The 19594-nt window shown below is 31.8% G+C and overlaps 2 protein-coding genes across 2 annotated transcripts; one reads left to right on the forward strand and one right to left on the reverse strand.

The window, feature by feature from the left end:
• Positions 1-272: 272 nt before the first annotated feature.
• LOC105109874 (protein EXORDIUM-like) lies at positions 273-1388 on the forward strand. Its single transcript, XM_011004738.1, has one exon. The coding sequence runs from the start codon at positions 328-330 to the stop codon at positions 1285-1287; it is 960 nt and encodes a 319-aa protein (XP_011003040.1). The 5' UTR covers positions 273-327; the 3' UTR covers positions 1288-1388.
• A 5916-nt stretch (positions 1389-7304) lies between these two features.
• Positions 7305-8433, reverse strand: LOC105109876 (protein EXORDIUM-like). The gene has a single exon (XM_011004739.1). The coding sequence runs from the start codon at positions 8367-8369 to the stop codon at positions 7410-7412; it is 960 nt and encodes a 319-aa protein (XP_011003041.1). The 5' UTR covers positions 8370-8433; the 3' UTR covers positions 7305-7409.
• Positions 8434-19594: the final 11161 nt, after the last annotated feature.

Raw genomic sequence — 19594 nt, forward strand, 5'->3', positions numbered from 1 at the left:
TTCGCGGCTTCATGAGCGGAGCTGTCTACGAAAAGCCATCTCATTCACTTTCGGTCCCTGGTCCTCTTAGCTGGCCAAGCGCTGGAATGTTACCAATAGATGCAGTTGACAACGAGAGTAGCGGCGCGCGCATTAGGTTACCAAAGAAACAACGCGCTATTTATCTGTCATGTCACTTCTTGCAACTTTCAATTCTCAACCCACTCTCCGCGTAGCTTCCCTCCCCCAGATTTCAACCCTTCCCTGAGACTATATATACCCAATCTCCTCCGTTTCTCTCCACTCACAGAATCCTCTCTTCTATCACTACCGATTGTCAGATTAATCATGGCCTCCTTTCTTTCTTCACGTTCTCTTCTTCAACTTGTTCTGTTAATCTCTATTATAAAATTCAGCTCAGCAGCAAGGACCTTCTCCGTGTCAGATCAAAGCCAAGATCCCTTGTTATTTCAATACCACAATGGCCCTCTTCTTACCGGTGACGTTTCTATCAACTTGATCTGGTATGGCAAGTTTAAGCCATCTCAGCGTGCCATTGTCTCAGATTTTATTGCCTCTGTCTCTTCTAGAAGACCCACAACAGCCGAACCCTCTGTGGCCACGTGGTGGAAAGCTACTGAGAAATATTACAACCTTGTCAAGACGAAGAAAACCTCTCCTCTTCTCCTCTCCGTAGGAACACCGATTTTAGACGAGAGCTATTCATTGGGGAAATCGCTCTCCAGCAAGCAAATCGTGCAGCTAGCATCGAAGGGTGGTCAAAAGCGTGCAATCAACGTTGTTTTGACATCATCCGATGTTGCTGTTGAAGGGTTTTGCTCCAGTAAATGTGGTACTCATGGGTCCTCTTTGAGTGCTAAACAAATCAGCGGTAAGAGATCGAGATTTGCTTACATCTGGGTTGGTAACTCTGAGATTCAATGCCCCGGTCAATGTGCGTGGCCATTCCACCAGCCAATCTATGGACCGCAGAACCCTCCATTGGTTGCACCCAACAATGATGTGGGTCTTGATGGTATGGTAATCAATCTGGCTAGTCTTCTGGCTGGGACTGCAACAAATCCGTTTGAAAATGGCTATTTCCAGGGTCCAAAGGAGGCTCCTCTTGAGGCCGCATCTGCTTGTCCTGGGGTCTATGGTAAGGGTGCGTATCCTGGTTATGCTGGGGATTTGTTAGTGGACTCTACAACTGGTGCTAGCTATAATGCTCATGGTGTTAACGGAAGGAAATACGTGCTTCCAGCTTTATTTGACCCTTCAACTTCAACTTGTTCCACTTTAATTTGAGAAGGGATCGCATTAGTGTGTCTGAGAGTAGAGAGAATATTCTTTGATTTAATCATTCTTTCATTCAATTATAATAAAATTAAATTTTAAGTATATTTGAATTAATGTTGCCTCTTGAGTATTGATGATTCATTACTAAACTGGTTTGTCTCTTCTAATTGAATTTGATTAATTGACCCGAAAAAGCAAAAATGAAATTTTTTTTTCAGTTCAGATTCGTAATCACGAAATTAATATTCATTTCTTGTTGTTTATTGTGTTATATCATAAACAATTAATAAATAAAAATTGCATTTTTCATTCATAATTAGTGTTGTATATTGTTTACCAAGCCTTAATATAAAGCCGCAAAGAAACCTCACAAGAAAATTAAGTTTTTTATTGCTTGGTTAATGGGTTTGACTAGTGATTTTTTTGATGGCCTAAAAAATAAATCTTTCGGTATATATGAAATTCTTTAAAAACACTAAAAAAATATAAAAAAATATCAATTTTTTTTTAAAAAAATTAAATATATTTTTTAAAAAATATTTTTAAAACACAAAAATAAACAAAGTAAAAATTTAAATTTTCCAATGCTTGGTTAATAGGTTTGACTAATGGTTGTTCTAATAGTCTAAAAAATAACTTTCTTGATATATTTCAATCAATAATATGTATGAATAGAAAAACAAATATACATTAATAATAAAATTTAAAAAAGTTACGGAGTCTCCGTCTAACTTAAATAGACTACCTAGTTTTGCATGGTTCATTTATGTTCTTTGACGGGTTTTAGTTGGGATTCTCTTACTAGAAATTGCCCTTGAGCTTTTAGATCTAGTTATGTGTTTTAGTTTTTTTACGTGGTGATTAGGTGTATTTTTTATATCTAGTCTTTTAAAAATTTTCATGGAGAAGATATCATGTCATTGATAAAAAAAATTGGTACTTTAGCTAGTTATTCATTGGAGGGGAAAAAAAGATGAATGTCAATGTTATCTATGTTTTTTTTCAAAATGAGTAATGCACACCTAACTTGTCACACCCAATAACACTTAACTTTATTTTTTGTAATTAATACTTTTTTAATATGTATTTTATTAAAATATGTTTTTGATTTACATTTAAATCAATATCTATTCTCTTTAATTTTTTAAGATTGTTTATGTAGCTTTTTTTATATACGATAATTTTGTAATTATTTTGTATATGTTTAATGTTTCTAAGATATTATTATAATTCATCTATATATTTTATTTTATATTTTATATAAGTAAAACTTATTCTTAAAAATAAAAATTATTTATTCTTGGTGAGAAACAATGACCATTAAGATTAAAAAAAAATTAAGCTTAACACAATGATAACTTATGCTAAGATACCAAACTATAAGTAATCGAATCCTCACTCATCACCTATAAAAAAACATGAATGAGAAGTATGGAAGACATCATGAAACTTGATTAATTATTTAATAAGTCATAATAGTTCAATGAAGAATCAAAAGGTATGAGCAAAACCTCGTACACTCAATAATAATTACTAAAATTAAAGTCTATCCCCATAAAAAAACCCTAAAGTATAACCTAAATAACCCTATTTATAATAGGTAAAAATTTATAAACAATGTTAAAAAAATAATAAAAAAGTTCTAAATAAAATAGAAAAAAATCATGAATCAAATAGTAAACTAATACAATTTTTACATAGCAGCTTCTATACCTTATCGCAAAGCTTTTCTAGCATCCAATTACTTTAGAATTTTAAGTGAAAATAGAACAAGATCTCTAAAAACTCTAGGTAAAGTTTCAGCCTAATGCATTGTTAATAATTATGATTTAAAAATTATCATTGTTAAAGTAAAAAAATTTATTGGGAAAAAACTCAAAACCACCTCTAATGCCAAAATTAATTAGCTCATTATTGCAAAATAATTAGGCCTATGTTGTAGATGGATCGAACTCCTCTTACACATATATTAGATTGATTAAGATCTAATCATTACTTGTTGAAGTTGTAACTTTTTTGAAATTCACTTTGGATCAATTACTCTAAATAAGCTCATTGAATACTCTTCAAACTTCTTTATCCTTAATCTTGTAATTGGCCCAATTGAAACTTCTAATGGATTCTTTGTTGTAGTTTGGATTGTATCGATCATGATATAGCGAAAAACACTCACAATAATGTTTTATTTTTTTAACTATGTTAAAAATTAACTTGGGATTACACATGTTTTTATTAATGCACATGATCCTTATTTTATTTTATTTTATTAAATATAAGCATTAGATTTTCAATTTATAGTTATATGTTTTATTCGATATCAAGAAACACGTTAACAACACATACTGATTTATTCTTTTGCATTATAATTATTTTTTTTCTAACACGCAATGAGGTGAATTGAATAGATGCATTAACACCTTTTGTTTCATATTTATTGATGTCACACCTGGACATCACGGTGACCAATTAAAATTATATCGATTGAAAAAAAAAACAGATATCTGACATCTTGTTTTTTTAGAGGAAAAGGTCTTGTTCATGGAGTCGCCACCTAGTATTATGGTCACTAGGAACCCTAACTGGTCAACAGAGATTCTATGATACGGGATTGGTTACACAAAAGGAAAGATGCTATCACCCCTTAAGCGTTCTACCTAAGGTAGGCTGCATTGCTGATTTTGTCTAAAATTGCTAAGAATTTGTTCTCTTTTTTTCCTTTTTTATTCTTCCTTTTATGTTCCTAACTCTGGCGTCAGTGAACAATTCCTATGAATATTTTTAACTCTGACGTTGGTAAATATCACACAAAACCAAAAATACGATACTCCTGACTCTAGCGTCAGTGAATATTTTTGCAAAAATGAATTTGAAGAAGAAACTTTTGATGTTCTTTTTTTCTTGTTTATCCTTTATTATTATTTACCATTTTTAGCTGGAAGTAAAAAAAACGTTGCATGATATAGTTGTGTTTAACAGTAATAGTTCACAAATTAAGCACATTTACAAGAAACACAAACACAAGGAAAAAAAAAATGTGAGGGACCTATAAATAAATCAATGAAGTTTCCCAAATATTTTTGAATTTTCTAATATCTGAAAAGGGCTCGTTTAACCAAATATCTAACTAAAATGGGCATAAAAATTATGGCCAAGGCATAAGGGTGTGTTTTGCCAAACACATCCTTAACAAGCACAGTGTAGGTCAACTAGGCCTAAAGCCTAAACCCGACTAACCTTTTTTTTTTTGGGTTAGATCTAGCCTAGCCATGTGTGAAAGGTTCACGCATGCATGCAATAGTGACTAGTTAATTATGTTAACACGAAAGAAAGAAAACTTACCTAGGAGTGCAGCTGCTGGAGAAGAAGTTGAGGGAGATCGGGCTAAACAATACAAGGGTTGAGGGGGCGGCAGCTAGTATAGGGTTTGCCGCCCCTTTTCTTTTTTATATTTCTCTCTTTTAGGGTTTCTAGTAATGACCTTCTCTTAGGGTCTCTTCTTTTAGGGTTTCTCTCTAATTGTCCTTCCTCCCTCCTTTTTTTCCTCTTTTTTTCGTATATTAAGATTAGTATTTATAGTGCAAGAGTCTCATCGCTTGCGAGAAGTAAAGTCTCCATCAAATTCATTCTCTTTTTTGAAGTTCGAATTAGAATCGAATTTGAAAGTAGACAACTATCATTATCTTGAGGATTATCTTGAGGATAAGGATAAAATGGCAAAGGTATATTGTAGTCCCTAGTTTTCACGCAAGTAGACAAATCATACTTTTTATCAAAATAAATCTATGATCTTTTAATTTTACAGTTTAAACCTTATAAAATTAAATGAAAAGCCAATGAGCCAAAATTGGGTTACAACAATTGACATAAATAATTCTCGATTTATTTAATTAAATGCTTGTATATGTTTTTTTTTATGATTAGAATTTGTATCTCTTTTTATATATTCAATATCAAAATAAAAAAAAAATACTTAATATAGCTTGCTATCGAGTAAAAATCTATTGTAAAAAAATATTTTGAATATCTTTTTGTAAAATTTCTTTAGCAGATTTTTAACAATACATAAAAGAAATTTCTGGTTTAATAAGTCGCTTTGAAATTGTATAATACCTAGAACAGATGAAAGAATTTCTTTCTTGATGGTAGAATAATTATTTTGGCAATCATTCCAATGGATATAAGTAAATTAAAGAATTTATTCTTTGAAATTTTGAACTTGTTTGAGAATTCCTCCATACCCTAATTTTGACGCATCTGTTTCTACAATCTTAGTAGCTAAGGGAGTGACTAGATGAAGACAAGAGATTTTTTGGACTTGTTTTCTTTTTATAAAAGTTTAACTTTGTTTTTTTTTTTTAATTTCAACTTTTAATCCAAGTTGATAGTGTATTGTTTTTTTTTTCATCATCATTGTTTTGGTTTTTGTTTTTATTTTTTTCATTTTAAATCTCAAAGTGAAAATTTGTTGCTGCACTTTAATTTATTTTTAATTTTGATTGTAACATTCATTCTTTTGATTGCCGTTTTTAATTTTGGATTTCTTATTTTTAATTTTTTTTTATTTCATACTTCAACATATCATTTCCTAGAATTGGGCTTTATGATTATGTCATATGTGGTGCTTTAAGTCTGATGACCTGACTTAAGTGTATGTTTAATGATTTGTTTTCTTATTCATCTGTTTTTAAATAGTGAATATGTGTTTTAATTATGTTGGATATGTTTAATTTCTGAAGATATTAGTATGATTCTTTTGTAATTTTTATATACATTTAATTTATTTTTAGAGATAAAAACATTTTGCGATCATATTTGTTTATCATTTTTTAATTATTTTTTTCAACATTATATTATTGAGTTGGTACTTGATTTTTTGGTCATCTATTTTTATTATCATATAATTAAATAAAAATAATTTTGGAGAAAAAAATATAATTTCATTGGGGTCCATAACTTGATTCACAAGTTTGATGTGCTAGCCTGAATTACCGCTTCATAGGATTGATGAATTCACCAACTAGGCAGATTTTTTTTCCTTTAATTATTTTTCTTGATTTTATACTTCAATATTAAATTTATTTGGAAATAAACTATGTAAATTTTTTTTATGTTTTCTACTTGGGTTATCAATGTCTTAAATAAGTTTTTATTTTTGGGTTGGTGCTCAATTTTGCAATGATATATGTTTATCATGTAATTAAAATATAGTTTTTAAAGAAAGTTATTAAACTCAAAGGAATCCATGATATAGGTCGCAAGGGGATTGAAATCAATCAAATAAGTTATTATTTTAATATTTTTTTAAAAAAAAATGTCACCTAGGAGTTTTGTTAGAAACTAAGTTATGTTTTTACCGACCATCAAAATTGCATTTGGACCCATGAAATCAATCAATTTAATATGGACTAACTCTCATGCAATTTAGTTAGAAAACAGAGATTGACAAACAGGTTGCGAGATTTTAAAATTATCTTTTTATATACCAGGTTGAATCACACAATAAAAAAATTATTCACATTTTTAATGTTTAAAATTTTTAATCCAACGCAAAACAAGACACGAGCTAATAGACTAATATATATCTAGGAGCATGGTAGCAATATAAATGAAGTTTATGTACCCATGCCAAGCCAACCTTGATTCTATAGACTAAACTAAAAACATAATTTTTTTGTATAGAAAACAACACTTATAATTATGATTGAAATGATATCACTTCAAACTTCAATAACATAGATATAACTTATAAGGTTTAATAAACAATATTAAAGTTGTTTATAAATAGTGCCTTGATGTCATCATTTACAGTGAAAGATTTTTCTATTTTAATTTTAGGTCTCTTAATTAATCACTTATAGTGAAATGGGAAAAACTACCTCTATGTCCAACGACGTCATTTTAAGGTTTGATATACAACACAGTAAACAATAAGAAATGAATATTAATTTCGTGATTACGAATCTGAATTGTAAAAAACTATCAGACAAAACAATTTAGTATTGAATCATCATATTAAAGAGGCAGCATTAATTCAAACATGCTTAAAATTTGATTTCATTGTAATTGAATGAAAGAATGATTAAATCAAAGAATAATCTCTCTACTCTCATACACACTAATGTGATCCCTTCTCAAATTAAAGTAGAACAAGTTGAAGTTGAAGGGTCAAATAAAGCTGGAAGCACGTATTTCCTTCCGTTAACACCATGAGCATTATAGCTAGCACCAGTTGTAGAGTCCACTAACAAATCCCCAGCATAACCAGGATACGCACCCTTACCATAGACCCCAGGACAAGCAGATGCGGCCTCAAGAGGAGCCTCCTTTGGACCCTGGAAATAGCCATTTTCAAACGGGTTTGTTGCAGTCCCAGCCAGAAGACTAGCCAGATTGATTACCATACCATCAAGACCCACATCATTGTTGGGTGCACCCAATGGAGGGTTCTGTGGTCCATAGATTGGCTGGTGGAATGGCCACGCACATTGACCGGGGCATTGAGTCTCAGAGTTACCAACCCAGATGTAAGCAAATTTCGATCTCTTACCGCTGATTTTTTTAGCACTCAAAGAGGACCCATGAGTACCACATTTACTAGAGCAAAACCCTTCAACAGCAACATCGGATGATGTCAAAACAACGTTGATTGCACGCTTTTGACCACCCTTCGATGCTAGCTGCACGATTTGCTTGCTGGAGAGCGATTTCCCCAATGAATAGCTCTCGTCTAAAATCTGTGTTCCTACGGAGAGGAGAAGAGGAGAGGTTTTCTTCGTCTTGACAAGGTTGTAATATTTCTCAGTAGCTTTCCACCACGTGGCCACAGAGGGTTGGGCTGTCGTGGGTCTTCTAGAAGAGACAGAGGCAATAAAATCTGAGACAATGGCACGCTGAGATGGCTTAAACTTGCCATACCAGATCAAGTTGATAGAAACTTCACCGGTAAGAAGAGGGCCATTGTGGTACTGAAATAACAAGGGATCTTGGCTTTGATCTGACACGGAGAAGGTCCTTGCTGCTGAGCTGAATTGTATAATAGAGATTAACAGAACAAGTTGAAGAAGAGAATGTGAAGAAAGAAAGGAGGCCATGATTAATCTGATGATCGGTAGTGATGGAAGAGAGGATTTTGTGAGTGGAGAGAAACGGAGGAGGAGATTGGGTATATATAGTCTCAGAAGTGTTGAAATCTTGGGGAGGGAAGCTACGCGGAGAGTGGGTTGAGAATTGAAAGTTGCAAGAGGTGACATGACAGATAAAAAGCGCGTTGTTTCATGGGCAACCTATGCTCGCGCCGCTACTCTCGTTGTCAACTGCATCTATTGGTAACATTACAGCGCTTGGCCAGCTAAGAGGACCAGGGACCGAAAGTGAATGAGATGGCTTTTCGTAGACAGCTCCGCTCATGAAGCCGCGAAGAAACCTCACAAGAAAATTAGGTTTTCCATTGCTTGGTTAATAGGTTTGACTAGTGGTTGTTCTCATCGCCTAAAAAATAACTCTCTTGATATATTTAAATCAGTAGTATGTATATAGAGAAAAACAAATACACATGAATATAAAATTAAAAAAAGTTAGGGAGTGTACATCTAACTTAAATGGACTACCCTGGTTTTACGTGGTTCTTTTATGATCTTTGACTGGCTTTAGCTGGTTGTCTCATTGTTTTTTAAGTTTGTTTATTTAGATTTTTTTTCAATAGCAATAATTTTATAATTATTTTATATGTATTTAATGTTTTTAAAATATTATTATAATTTATTTATAAATTTTATTATATATTTTCTATAAGTAAAACTTATTCTTAACAATAAAAATTATTTATTCTTAGTTAGAAACAATGACCATTAAGATTAAAAAAAAAAATTTGTGTTAATCAAAGGAAAAAATTGAGATTAGATGTCATATTTATCTATCTTTTACTTCTAAAGGAATGCTTACCTTTTTATTTTAAAATTGCATTGCCATTAACATCTCCTTTTCAATTTATTGGCCGTGCATTTTTAGATTTATTTTGTTTGACATAAATAACATCTTTACATTTCTCCATTAAGAGAATTATTGATGTAAATCTCAATCGAATGATGTCATCGATGGAATTTGTTTATTGAAATTCCATTCATCGATGATTCCATGTTTGATCACTACTTTTGTCAATAAAAAAAAACCTCAATGATTTTACAAATGAAAAATAAGAGTAAAAAAAAACATTCTTACTAGAAAATATTTCGATGGAATTATTCCATCTGGATTGTCAATGGTAAACCACCAACAGACCACCATGTCGGTTATTGTATCATATTCAGTAAATATTTCACAATGAAATTTCAACGGACCGATTCTATTTGTAGAGACATCAGTGATTGTGGCATATGCAGTAAATATTTTATAACTTTTTGTGAAATACTAACAGAACAATTCCGTTTGTAAATTCATTGGTTATAATTTAAAAATAAAATTGCATAGAATAAATAATATAAAATTGTATAGAATAATAGTAAAAAAAACCAATTAAACAAATTAAATTGTATAAAACATTAAAATTATAAAAATAAAGTTGAATAATATTCATTCAAATATTCATTATAATTTTAAAGTGTTTCCAAAAAAAAAATTAAACTAGAACAATGACGGAGTTAGAGGAGGATGAGAATGAGGACGAGGGTAGTCGTTCCTGTGACCATATGTCCAAAAAAAGGATGCACATGTACTATCCATCTATGATTTCATGTCCATGATGAGATGACAGAGTTGTTTATAATTCATCGAGAGTTGTTAATATTGTTGTTTCAATGTCACAATCTTCTCAGACTAGGTGTTCGATACTGATTTGGAGCTCCCAATAATTGAGACACTATGGGCCGCCTACAAGTTCGACTATAATGTCGAAGAGTCTGTACATTTGATTTTTATCGGGTCCATCAAACGATCCTGCCTCCATCCATAAATCTGGATCGAAATTCGGGTAGGTTGAAGGATCGTCCCCGTATCTCTTCCTCAACTAGCTGTTATATGAAAAATAAAAAAGAAACCATCAATTGTTCATTGAAATTCTATTTGTCGATGATTCCATGTTTGGTCACTACTTTTGTCAGTAAAAAAAAACCTCGATGATTTTATAAACGAAAAATGAGAGTAAGAAAAAACATTCCCACTAGAAAATATACCGATGGAATTATTCCATCTGGATTGTCAACAGTAAACCACCAACGGACCATCATGTCGGTGATTGTGTCATATTCAGTAAATATTTCACAATGAAATTTCAAAGGACGGATTCTGTTTGTAGAGACGTCAGTGATTGTGGCATATGCAGTAAATATTTTGTAACTCTTTGTAAAATACCAACAGAACAATTCTATCTGTAAATTTATTGGTTATAATTTAAAAATAAAATTGCATAGAATAAATAATATAAAATTGTATAGAATAATAGTAAAAAAACCAATTAAACAAATTAAATTGTATAAAACATTAAAATTATAAAAATAAAGTTGAATAATATTCATCCAAATATTCATTATAATTTTAAAGTGTTTCAAAAAAAAAATTCAACTAGAACAATGACGGAGTTGGAGGAGGATGAGAATGAGGACGAGGTTAGTCGTTCCCGTGACCATATGTCCAAAAAAAGGACGCACATGTACTACCCATCTATGATCTCATGTTCATGATGAGATGACGGAGTTGTTCATAATTCATCGAGAGTTGTTAATATTGTTGTTTCAATGTCACAATCTCCTCAGATTAGGTGTTCAATACTGATTCGGAGCTCCCAATAATTGAGACATTACGGGCCGCCTGCGAGTTCGACTATAATATCGGAGAGTTCGTACACTTGATTTTTATCGAGTCCATCAAACGATCCTGCCTCCATCCATAAATCCGGATCGAAATTTGGGTAGGTTGAAGGATCGTCCTCGTATCTCTTCCTCAACTAGCTGTTATATGTCTCTTGAAAAATAAAAAAGAAGCCATCATATTCAATTCAAGAAAATAATTACTTATAAAATAAAAAAGTTGAACTAACATACAACAAAGTGTTGAGCATGGTCGTCGATGAACTGTTGCACCTCTTTTTGGTAGTTTGCACTCCGCACGTACGTCTCCATAAACATCTCCATTAGGCTCGACTTATATCCAAGAGATATAGCCTATAAGAAAAATATATTGCAACTTAAATATATTTATAAGTAACAACAAAATAATTAATGATAGATTTCATTAAAATTAATTTTACAATCCACTTCGCATATGCAGTGAATGAAATGGAGATGTCGGTGTACATGGTTACCGAACCATGAAATTACCTATTTCGGTTGTAGGTACCAGACTAGGAACGTCGTGTGAAACGCTCAGATGTAACATGCTAGATATATTGCAGCCATATATCCTCCGGGATGTATGGTGGCCTGAAATTCCTCTAAACCACCACATCATTCCAGCCTTGTAGACCATTACCTCGAGCATGTTTTTTTTACCTTTTTTCTACACTTCAAACCAAAAATCAGGCAACCTACTTCCATCAATGCATTTTATATGAGTTAATAACAAATTAGATTTGAAAACATAATTTTTTTTAAAAAAAATATCATATTGTTTTTTATGTTACCTATTTGTAGCGTGATTCTCGCACACCCGCCTCGCAACATTATCATGCGCGCTATCCCACTTCAATTTGTTATGTGTATAAATAATTTATTTAAAATAAAAATAATAAATTATGAAAAATAAATAAAATTATAAGTTAACACTAATCTCAAATCTTTGAAACCATGCATCGATATAAAGTCTCTAATCAGAATGTCTGCAAACCTGACTCCATTGAAATAATAGAATCTTCATTGATGATTTAAACATCGATGTTATTACTTGGGCGACCTTAATTTAGTGAACTTATAAATAAATAAAATTAATGAAATATTAATTAGTTGTTAACAAATTATGTTATAAGTAAAAAAAAAAAAAAACTAAAACCACAACAAACTTACATTGAAAGGTCGTCCTTTACATGACCTCTTCTAATTTACCATAGTAGTCAACTTCAAACTCACAACAAGTCGATCCCTTAACAGAAATACCATTGTTATGTCTTTCTTTAATGCCCATATTCTTTAGTATGAAATATATATCCATTGACAAAATACCTATTGTAGCACTTAACTTTTCTTTCAGGAACCAGGCTTAATAAAGACAATGAAATAGCAACACTCATTCCCATTTGATAAACCTTATATATCAAGTATAACAATGAACAATAAATGAGAATTCTGTATTGAAATACAATAACATGCAAGAGATAATGAGTTTGTGATAATACTTACATGTGTTTTGAACTACGTGAAAAATTGTTCATCTTATAATCGAAAGACTTGGAATTCAGTTAGCTGTGAGTTATTGGACAATAAATATTATCGATGTTGCCTACAAGGTTTTCAATATTATATAAATTTATAATATTACAATATATAAATAGTATATTTTTAACAAAGTTTAGGTAGTACATATACTTACTAAATAAAAGGTCTCAACTCATCATAGTTAAATAGAACGTAATTGTGTGTTTGTCTGAACTTTATCTCAAACAACTATCTTCCCTTTACATATTTTTAGGTGTGGGTCGTCCAAGATTGGAGAATAATGACAAGGTTCTATTAGAAAACACTTCACCACCATCATCATGCAATGGAACGTCGTTGATTCTTGTTCTTAAATAAGGTTTGAAATAGTACGAGATAAATGTTGAGATCTCCTCAGCAATATAAGCCTCATATATCAAAGTTTTAACATGCGCCTTATTCTTAACCTTTTTTTTAGATTGAACAAATACCTACATAGAATTAAACAAATATTTTTCAATTAAGAAAAACAATGAAATTTATGAATTACATTGCATATATAATATCTAACATCTCAAATGGATACATCCATCTATATTATACTAGTACTTCAACTTTTGCCTCATACAGTAAATGTATGACGAGATACTTCATAGAGTAAAAAAATGATAGATGGAATACAATCTTAAGTTTGCATATTGTCGCGATGATAATCATTTCAAGCTATTCAATGTGATTTGTATGCAACTTGCTGGAGCATATATCTTTAAAGAAATGATCAATCTCCATTAGTGTATCTCATATATCTTTTGGCAATAAATCATGAGAGGCTAATGGAATGAGTATTTGCATAAATATATGGTAGTCATGACTCTTTATTCCATACAATCTGTATTCCTCTAGATTAACAACCTTAATATGTTCGAGGCATGTCAATTGAAAAAACACATACTTATAAGTCATTGGTAAACTAGTTGTTGTGTATTTTTTTCTAACACGAAGCTTTTTCTGGGTTTTGCAACCCGTGACCATAAAAAATCAACTCTATAGTTTTACGGTTACAGAACAATATTATATCCATTATAGCGTTAATGTTGTCCTTTGTCTACCCCTCCATATCCATGACGGTGTTAAAAACATTCTCAAACATGTTTTTTTTTTATGTGCTTTCCACAAGGTTATCATGATTCCACAACTAGGTTGTAGATTTGGTATGCTGATTTGAACTGATCCGGGTTAATTTCTTTCTTATTTTTTGAAAACGTGTTCTTTTTCATTTTCTCATTCGACATGTTATTTTTGGGAATTGAGATTTTTATGTTTTTCATGCAATTATCTTATTTTCATTTATTTTTTATTTTATTATCATGTAATAACATTGTGATGTTTTTTAAGAATATTGTAAAGCTATATTTTATAATATTGATAAATATTTATTTTTTACATTGAATTATTGTTAATTTTTTTTTTATCATTGATTTTTTTTTTTATAATTTATTTTTTTAGAATGAATGATTATCGTAGCGCTGCACACATACAATATATATTATTAAATTAATTAAATACATTCGATTAAATCATGAAAAAAAACTTAGATTCTTTTTTCTTTGTTAAAAAACATTTACACGTATCTTTTTAACGTCTGATTGAAAATACATCAGTCCATGCTAGCGCGGTCCCCTGTCTACTAATGTAACTACAAAAAGTCACCACAGAAAACGATTACAGCTTAGGAACAGATTTCACGCTTGTTAATTGACCAAATTACCCCTCATTACCTTTCCTGGAGGATGTAAAGGAGTAAGGGAAATGGATGTCTGTCGAGGTGACAGGCTGGGAGTGCATGGGAAGTTCATACTAGATATTTCTTTCATTGGGAAGTGGGGAGGGGTTAGGTGACTAGCCTCCAGCTGGCAATCAGCGAGTGGCAGTCAGGTATCCTAGGCGAGTGATCACGTGAGGTGACGCGCTCTGGCCGTGGATATGAATGCTCATTTCGCTGGTGAAGGATGTGATTTTTGTTAATAATAATTTGTTTTTATAAAAAAGTATCAGCATTCCAGCTGGGTCAAGCTAATCCATAGTTGGCACGCCAAGCTAATTCATTGTGGAAGTGAATCTGTGTCTGACTTGGGAAAAGAAAAACAGTGAAAAATAATCAAACCTCTATCTACCACTGTCGAGAACTACAATAATTAATTATTTGGTGTCGTGGCGGAGTGAGGAAAGATATTTATTTTCTTTGTCAGTATCTGAATTCAATTTTTTATATCTATTTTTATTATTCTTATAATATTTTATTTGCTTATTAGATTTAAATTTATAAGGTATTTTTATTATAGTTATGATACATATAAGTTAATTTGAATATACTGAATTATAAAAAAAACTACAATAATTAATCATTATTTTTATCATTATTTTTAAAAAAATTAATCATCCTTCTTGTGCTATATATGCGCTTGTCTTGCGGATATACATTGCATTAGGAATTTTTCTTGATTTTAATAAAATTTATGATATATATTTACCACAATCAGAATTAAATATATATATATAAAGAGAAAATATTATTAGAAATTTAAATATTTAAATTTGAGATAAAAATAGTAATTAAAATCCTTTATTTGATTAGATTATACTAAATAATACTAAAGTTTGAATTATATTATATTATAAAATAATATAAACTATATCTTGACTCTAATATTATAAGAACTTGACTTTTGAATTCAAATGATTTTTTTAACATGTTACATTTTTTTTTTATGAATTTTTATATGTAATTAACATTATTTTTCTTTGGAGATCCATTGTTCATCCAATCAATGGATCTCTTTTATTAAGTTATTAGGATCTTTTACGTTCACTTCCTTAATCCTTTTAAATATCCTTAATTAAAGATATCTTGAATATGAAAATTGAAAAATGTGAATGGGATAAAATTAAAAGCAATAAAAACATTACTTAATTATCTTTTAAATATTAAAGGTAATAAATATCTAGGGCGCAAAACACAAAACACACATCTAGTTAAATATAATTGGATAATTTTAGGAGAAAAAGTAAATGGCAAACCCTAACACTGAAGATCACTCATTTCTTAAACTGCAAACGGCTTAATAAATAAATAAAAGGGTTACAGTGCACTAAACTTAATTAACACCGTGGAGATCAAACAGCCATGAACCTAAATTCTCGAGCTTAGCTGCTTTCTATAAATTAAGGTAGCATTCACGAGGCATTGATTTGTTAAATGCAAAGATGCTCAATGCCATGCATGCATAGATTAATGCTGACGAGTTTGTCAATGCGTCCACTTACAATGCCCTACATTCCCGATCAACGCCATATAGCGTGTCTGATGGCTAATTTCTTCAGTGGCTCCATCTGCCTTGTTTCATACTTGCAGGCATAACAGAGCAGATCACTAAGTTTAATGCTCTATGTATGATTTTAAATTTTAAATCTTATAGCTCCACGAGTGCGAGCTGACATCTTGGAAATTTCTAGCATTAATTATCCGTAGTTTTGTTTTGACATGTTCCAAACTATTATGCATTATATATACATATATAAACCACAGCATAAATTGCTTAATTATACCTTTAATTATCTCAATCCAATTTCTCTCTTATTTATATTCAAATGAAGTAATTTGCAAATGGATAATATGGGATTCAATTATTTATATCCTCTCAATCTGCTTGAAAATCCAAATAAAACTAAATGTTTAAAATGAAAAAAAGTATTGAGTTAAAGAAGAGATGGGGCTAATGTTTATCAGCAAGGGCCTCGCTTGATTTTCTAGCCATCCTGGATTCCTTTTGTCTCCTATTAGGTGGCGGTTCATAGCTGTAGCTGTCCATATATTTGCTGAGGCGAATTTGGACTTCGTTTGAGAGAGGAGAAGTGCCATTTCTTTTGCCATCCGTTTTGGTATAGCTGCATGTATATTCCGTATAAAACTATGTCACGTTGGGATTTCTGAAGACTTTGCCTCGTATTCCATGGTCTTTGCTGGCGAATAAACCAGCATCGAATGTGCTATGTTTGTGGCTTCCGGTCCCGACCCTTTGACTTCAAGATTTAAGAGCCATGGCTAACGTAATATTATTGCTAGCAATTGATAAGTATACGAATTGGCTTAATTAGTCTATCTTACTTGCCCCATCTTTGACGATCATGTCACCAACCTTCAAGCTATACAGAATTATATAAATCGTTCACATGTTGAACACAATAATGTTTGTCCTGGATTTGATTCCTGCAGCCATGAACATTGATAAGAATGCGTAAAGTTGAATATTATCATATATCATTGTATTATGATCCCATTTATCAAGCTGGCTCCATTGGACAATTATGAAACCTGCCACTTCCTAATTAATATATCATCCAAAAAATTACTCTCCACTCATTAATTTCTTCAACATCACCTTAGATCATAACCCCATAAAAATGTAAACAGAACACGATGTCTCTGATTTGTAAAATACCCTTCTGCGTGGCTTTTTCTGGTTTCACCCTGGAAAGTTTTGATAAGAAGTAATTTTTGAAGTAAAGTACAAAAGAGAATCTAAAACATTGCACAAACAGCCTTTTAGTCAAATCTTTTAGGTAATTTTAAATTCATATAATATGTAGTATAACATGTATATACATGCATGAAAAGGAGGAAAAATTAGTGAGATTTGGACAACTTAACATCCACTGAAGCTTTTTTGTTTTTTTTGCCTAGCTATTAGATTCTAGGGATAACATAATACATAAATATACTGTTAGCAGCTCACTAAGTTACCTTGGATGCCGCATGAATTCAATGAGGTCGAAGAAAGGGAGGGCATCCGGGTGTCTTCGAGCTGAGAGTTGCCTTTTATTTCAGTAATTTGCTAACATAAAAGTCGTCCCGTTTTGTCTTAAATCAAACTTTCACGAGTGGTGTTTCTGAAAGTGGAGGCCTGAGGTCAAATTTCGCTCAGATTAGTCCGACTGAACCTGCTAACTAAGTCTCATTAATTTCTTCCATTATGGTGGTTGCAACAATGAAATTGTTCAGGGATCTGATTAATCTTAATTAAAAGTATATTTAGTACCATGATAGTGATTATTTTTTAAAATATTTTTTGTTTAAAAATATATTTAAATAATTTTTTTTATTTTTTATTTATTTTTAATATCAATACATTCAAATAATTTGAAATTAAAATAAAAATTAAGTAAAGAAAAAATATAATAATTTTTATTTTAAAAAAACTTTTAAAATAAAAAAAAACTCAAAATCAACCAACGGTAGGTAGCCAGAATAATTTCTTTCATGACATTGACACCTCATGATGGATGGTGGTGGAAAGGTAGCCCTTCAATTAATGGATATACTTGTCTCACGAGCCATGAATAAAGCATCACAAAGCAGGCCAGCTACTAAAATTTCCAGGCATGGCATGTGAGCCCACAAGCTCGGGAGGCTTGGTAATGTGTCCCCATCATGTCTTTTCTGCAAGAGTAACCGAAGGTTTTGGAATCCCATGATTTGTTTGTTGTGGAGTGAAAATGCAATGCATTTTTTATGTGGATATGCTAAAAACGGACGAACCAAGACTCCATATGGGCATGATATAGATTCTTTTAGCACATTTATTAGGTACGTAGTGTTTGGTATTATGTTTATATTGTATTTATTTTTTTAATATAAATAAGCTATATAAACACTAACTTAATACTTTTTTTTTAAGTATTTTTAGATGATTTTAGTCGTAAATCATGGGTATACTTATTGACAGCAAAGAGTGAGGCGCTGCTTTGTTTCCAGTTTTTTAAAAAACTGGTGAAAAAGAAGAAAGGATTGGGTATCAAATGTTTACGGACAGATAGAGGAGGAGAATTCACTTCAACTGAATTCATTGATTTCTGTAAAGCAAATGGCATCAAGAGACAGTTAACCACTGCTTACACGCCACAACAAAACGGGGTGGCTGAAAGGTAAAATCGAATTGTGATGAATATGGTTCGTTCTATGCTGTCTGATAAGAAGCTCCCCAAAACATTCTGGCCAAAAGCAGTGAACTGGACCTTCTATGTTTTGAATAGATGTCCTACATTAGCAGTGAAGAATATTACACCACAAGAGGCGTGGAGTGGAGTAAAACCTTCTGTTGAGCATTTCCGTATCTTTGGATGCTTAGTTCATGTTCATGTTCCAGATGTTAAACGAGGTAAATTAGATGATAAAAGTTTTCCTTGTGTTCTATTGGGAGTTAGTGACGAGTCCAAAGGATACAGATTGTTTGATTCCAAAGCTAAGAAAATAGTTGTAAGCAGGGATGCTATTTTTGAGGAAGAAAAACAGTGGAATTGGGAGGTGTGTTATGAGGGACAAATCTTATTAGATTTGGAGTGGGGAGACACTAACGAAAACAACAATGAGGGAGAAGATAGGGTGAGTGAAAATGAAAATGACAGTATGGCTAATGGAAAGAATGAGAGAAGAGAAACACAAGGTTGTGATGAGGGAGAGAGCAGTATACCACGGGGCTGTGAGAGTGAGAGAAGACACACACGGGGTTGTGATGAGGGAGAGAGCAGTGTACCCTGGGGCTGTGAGAATCGTGGCTGTGAGAATGAGAGAATTTCTAATATTTTTAATGAGGATGCAGGGAGGGTTTATGAACAGAGAGTAAGACGTCCTCCTTCTTACTTAAGTGACTACATCACTACAGATGAGCTAACAGAAGACGAGGCATACATGGTTCAAAATGTTTCAATAGGAGATCCTCTTTATTTTGAAGAAGCAATGAAAGATGAGAAGTGGAGGCGAGCTATGGACATTGAAATCAGTTTTATTGAGAAGAATAAAACATGGTCTTTCAGTGAATTGCCTACTAAAGCAATAAACATGGAGAGATTGACAAGCACAAAGCACTTCTAATAGCCAAAAGCAACTCATAAAAGCACGGTATAGACTACACAGAGGTTTT

The sequence above is a fragment of the Populus euphratica genome, unplaced genomic scaffold (assembly GCF_000495115.2).
Source record: "Populus euphratica unplaced genomic scaffold, PopEup_1.0 scaffold232.1, whole genome shotgun sequence".
Lineage (NCBI taxonomy): Eukaryota > Viridiplantae > Streptophyta > Magnoliopsida > Malpighiales > Salicaceae > Populus > Populus euphratica.

Coding starts and splice junctions, on each gene's coding strand:
- LOC105109876 (XM_011004739.1), bottom strand. CDS start 8,369: ATGGCCTCCTTTCTTTCTTCACATTCTCTTCTTCAACTTGTTCTGTTA.
- LOC105109874 (XM_011004738.1), top strand. CDS start 328: ATGGCCTCCTTTCTTTCTTCACGTTCTCTTCTTCAACTTGTTCTGTTA.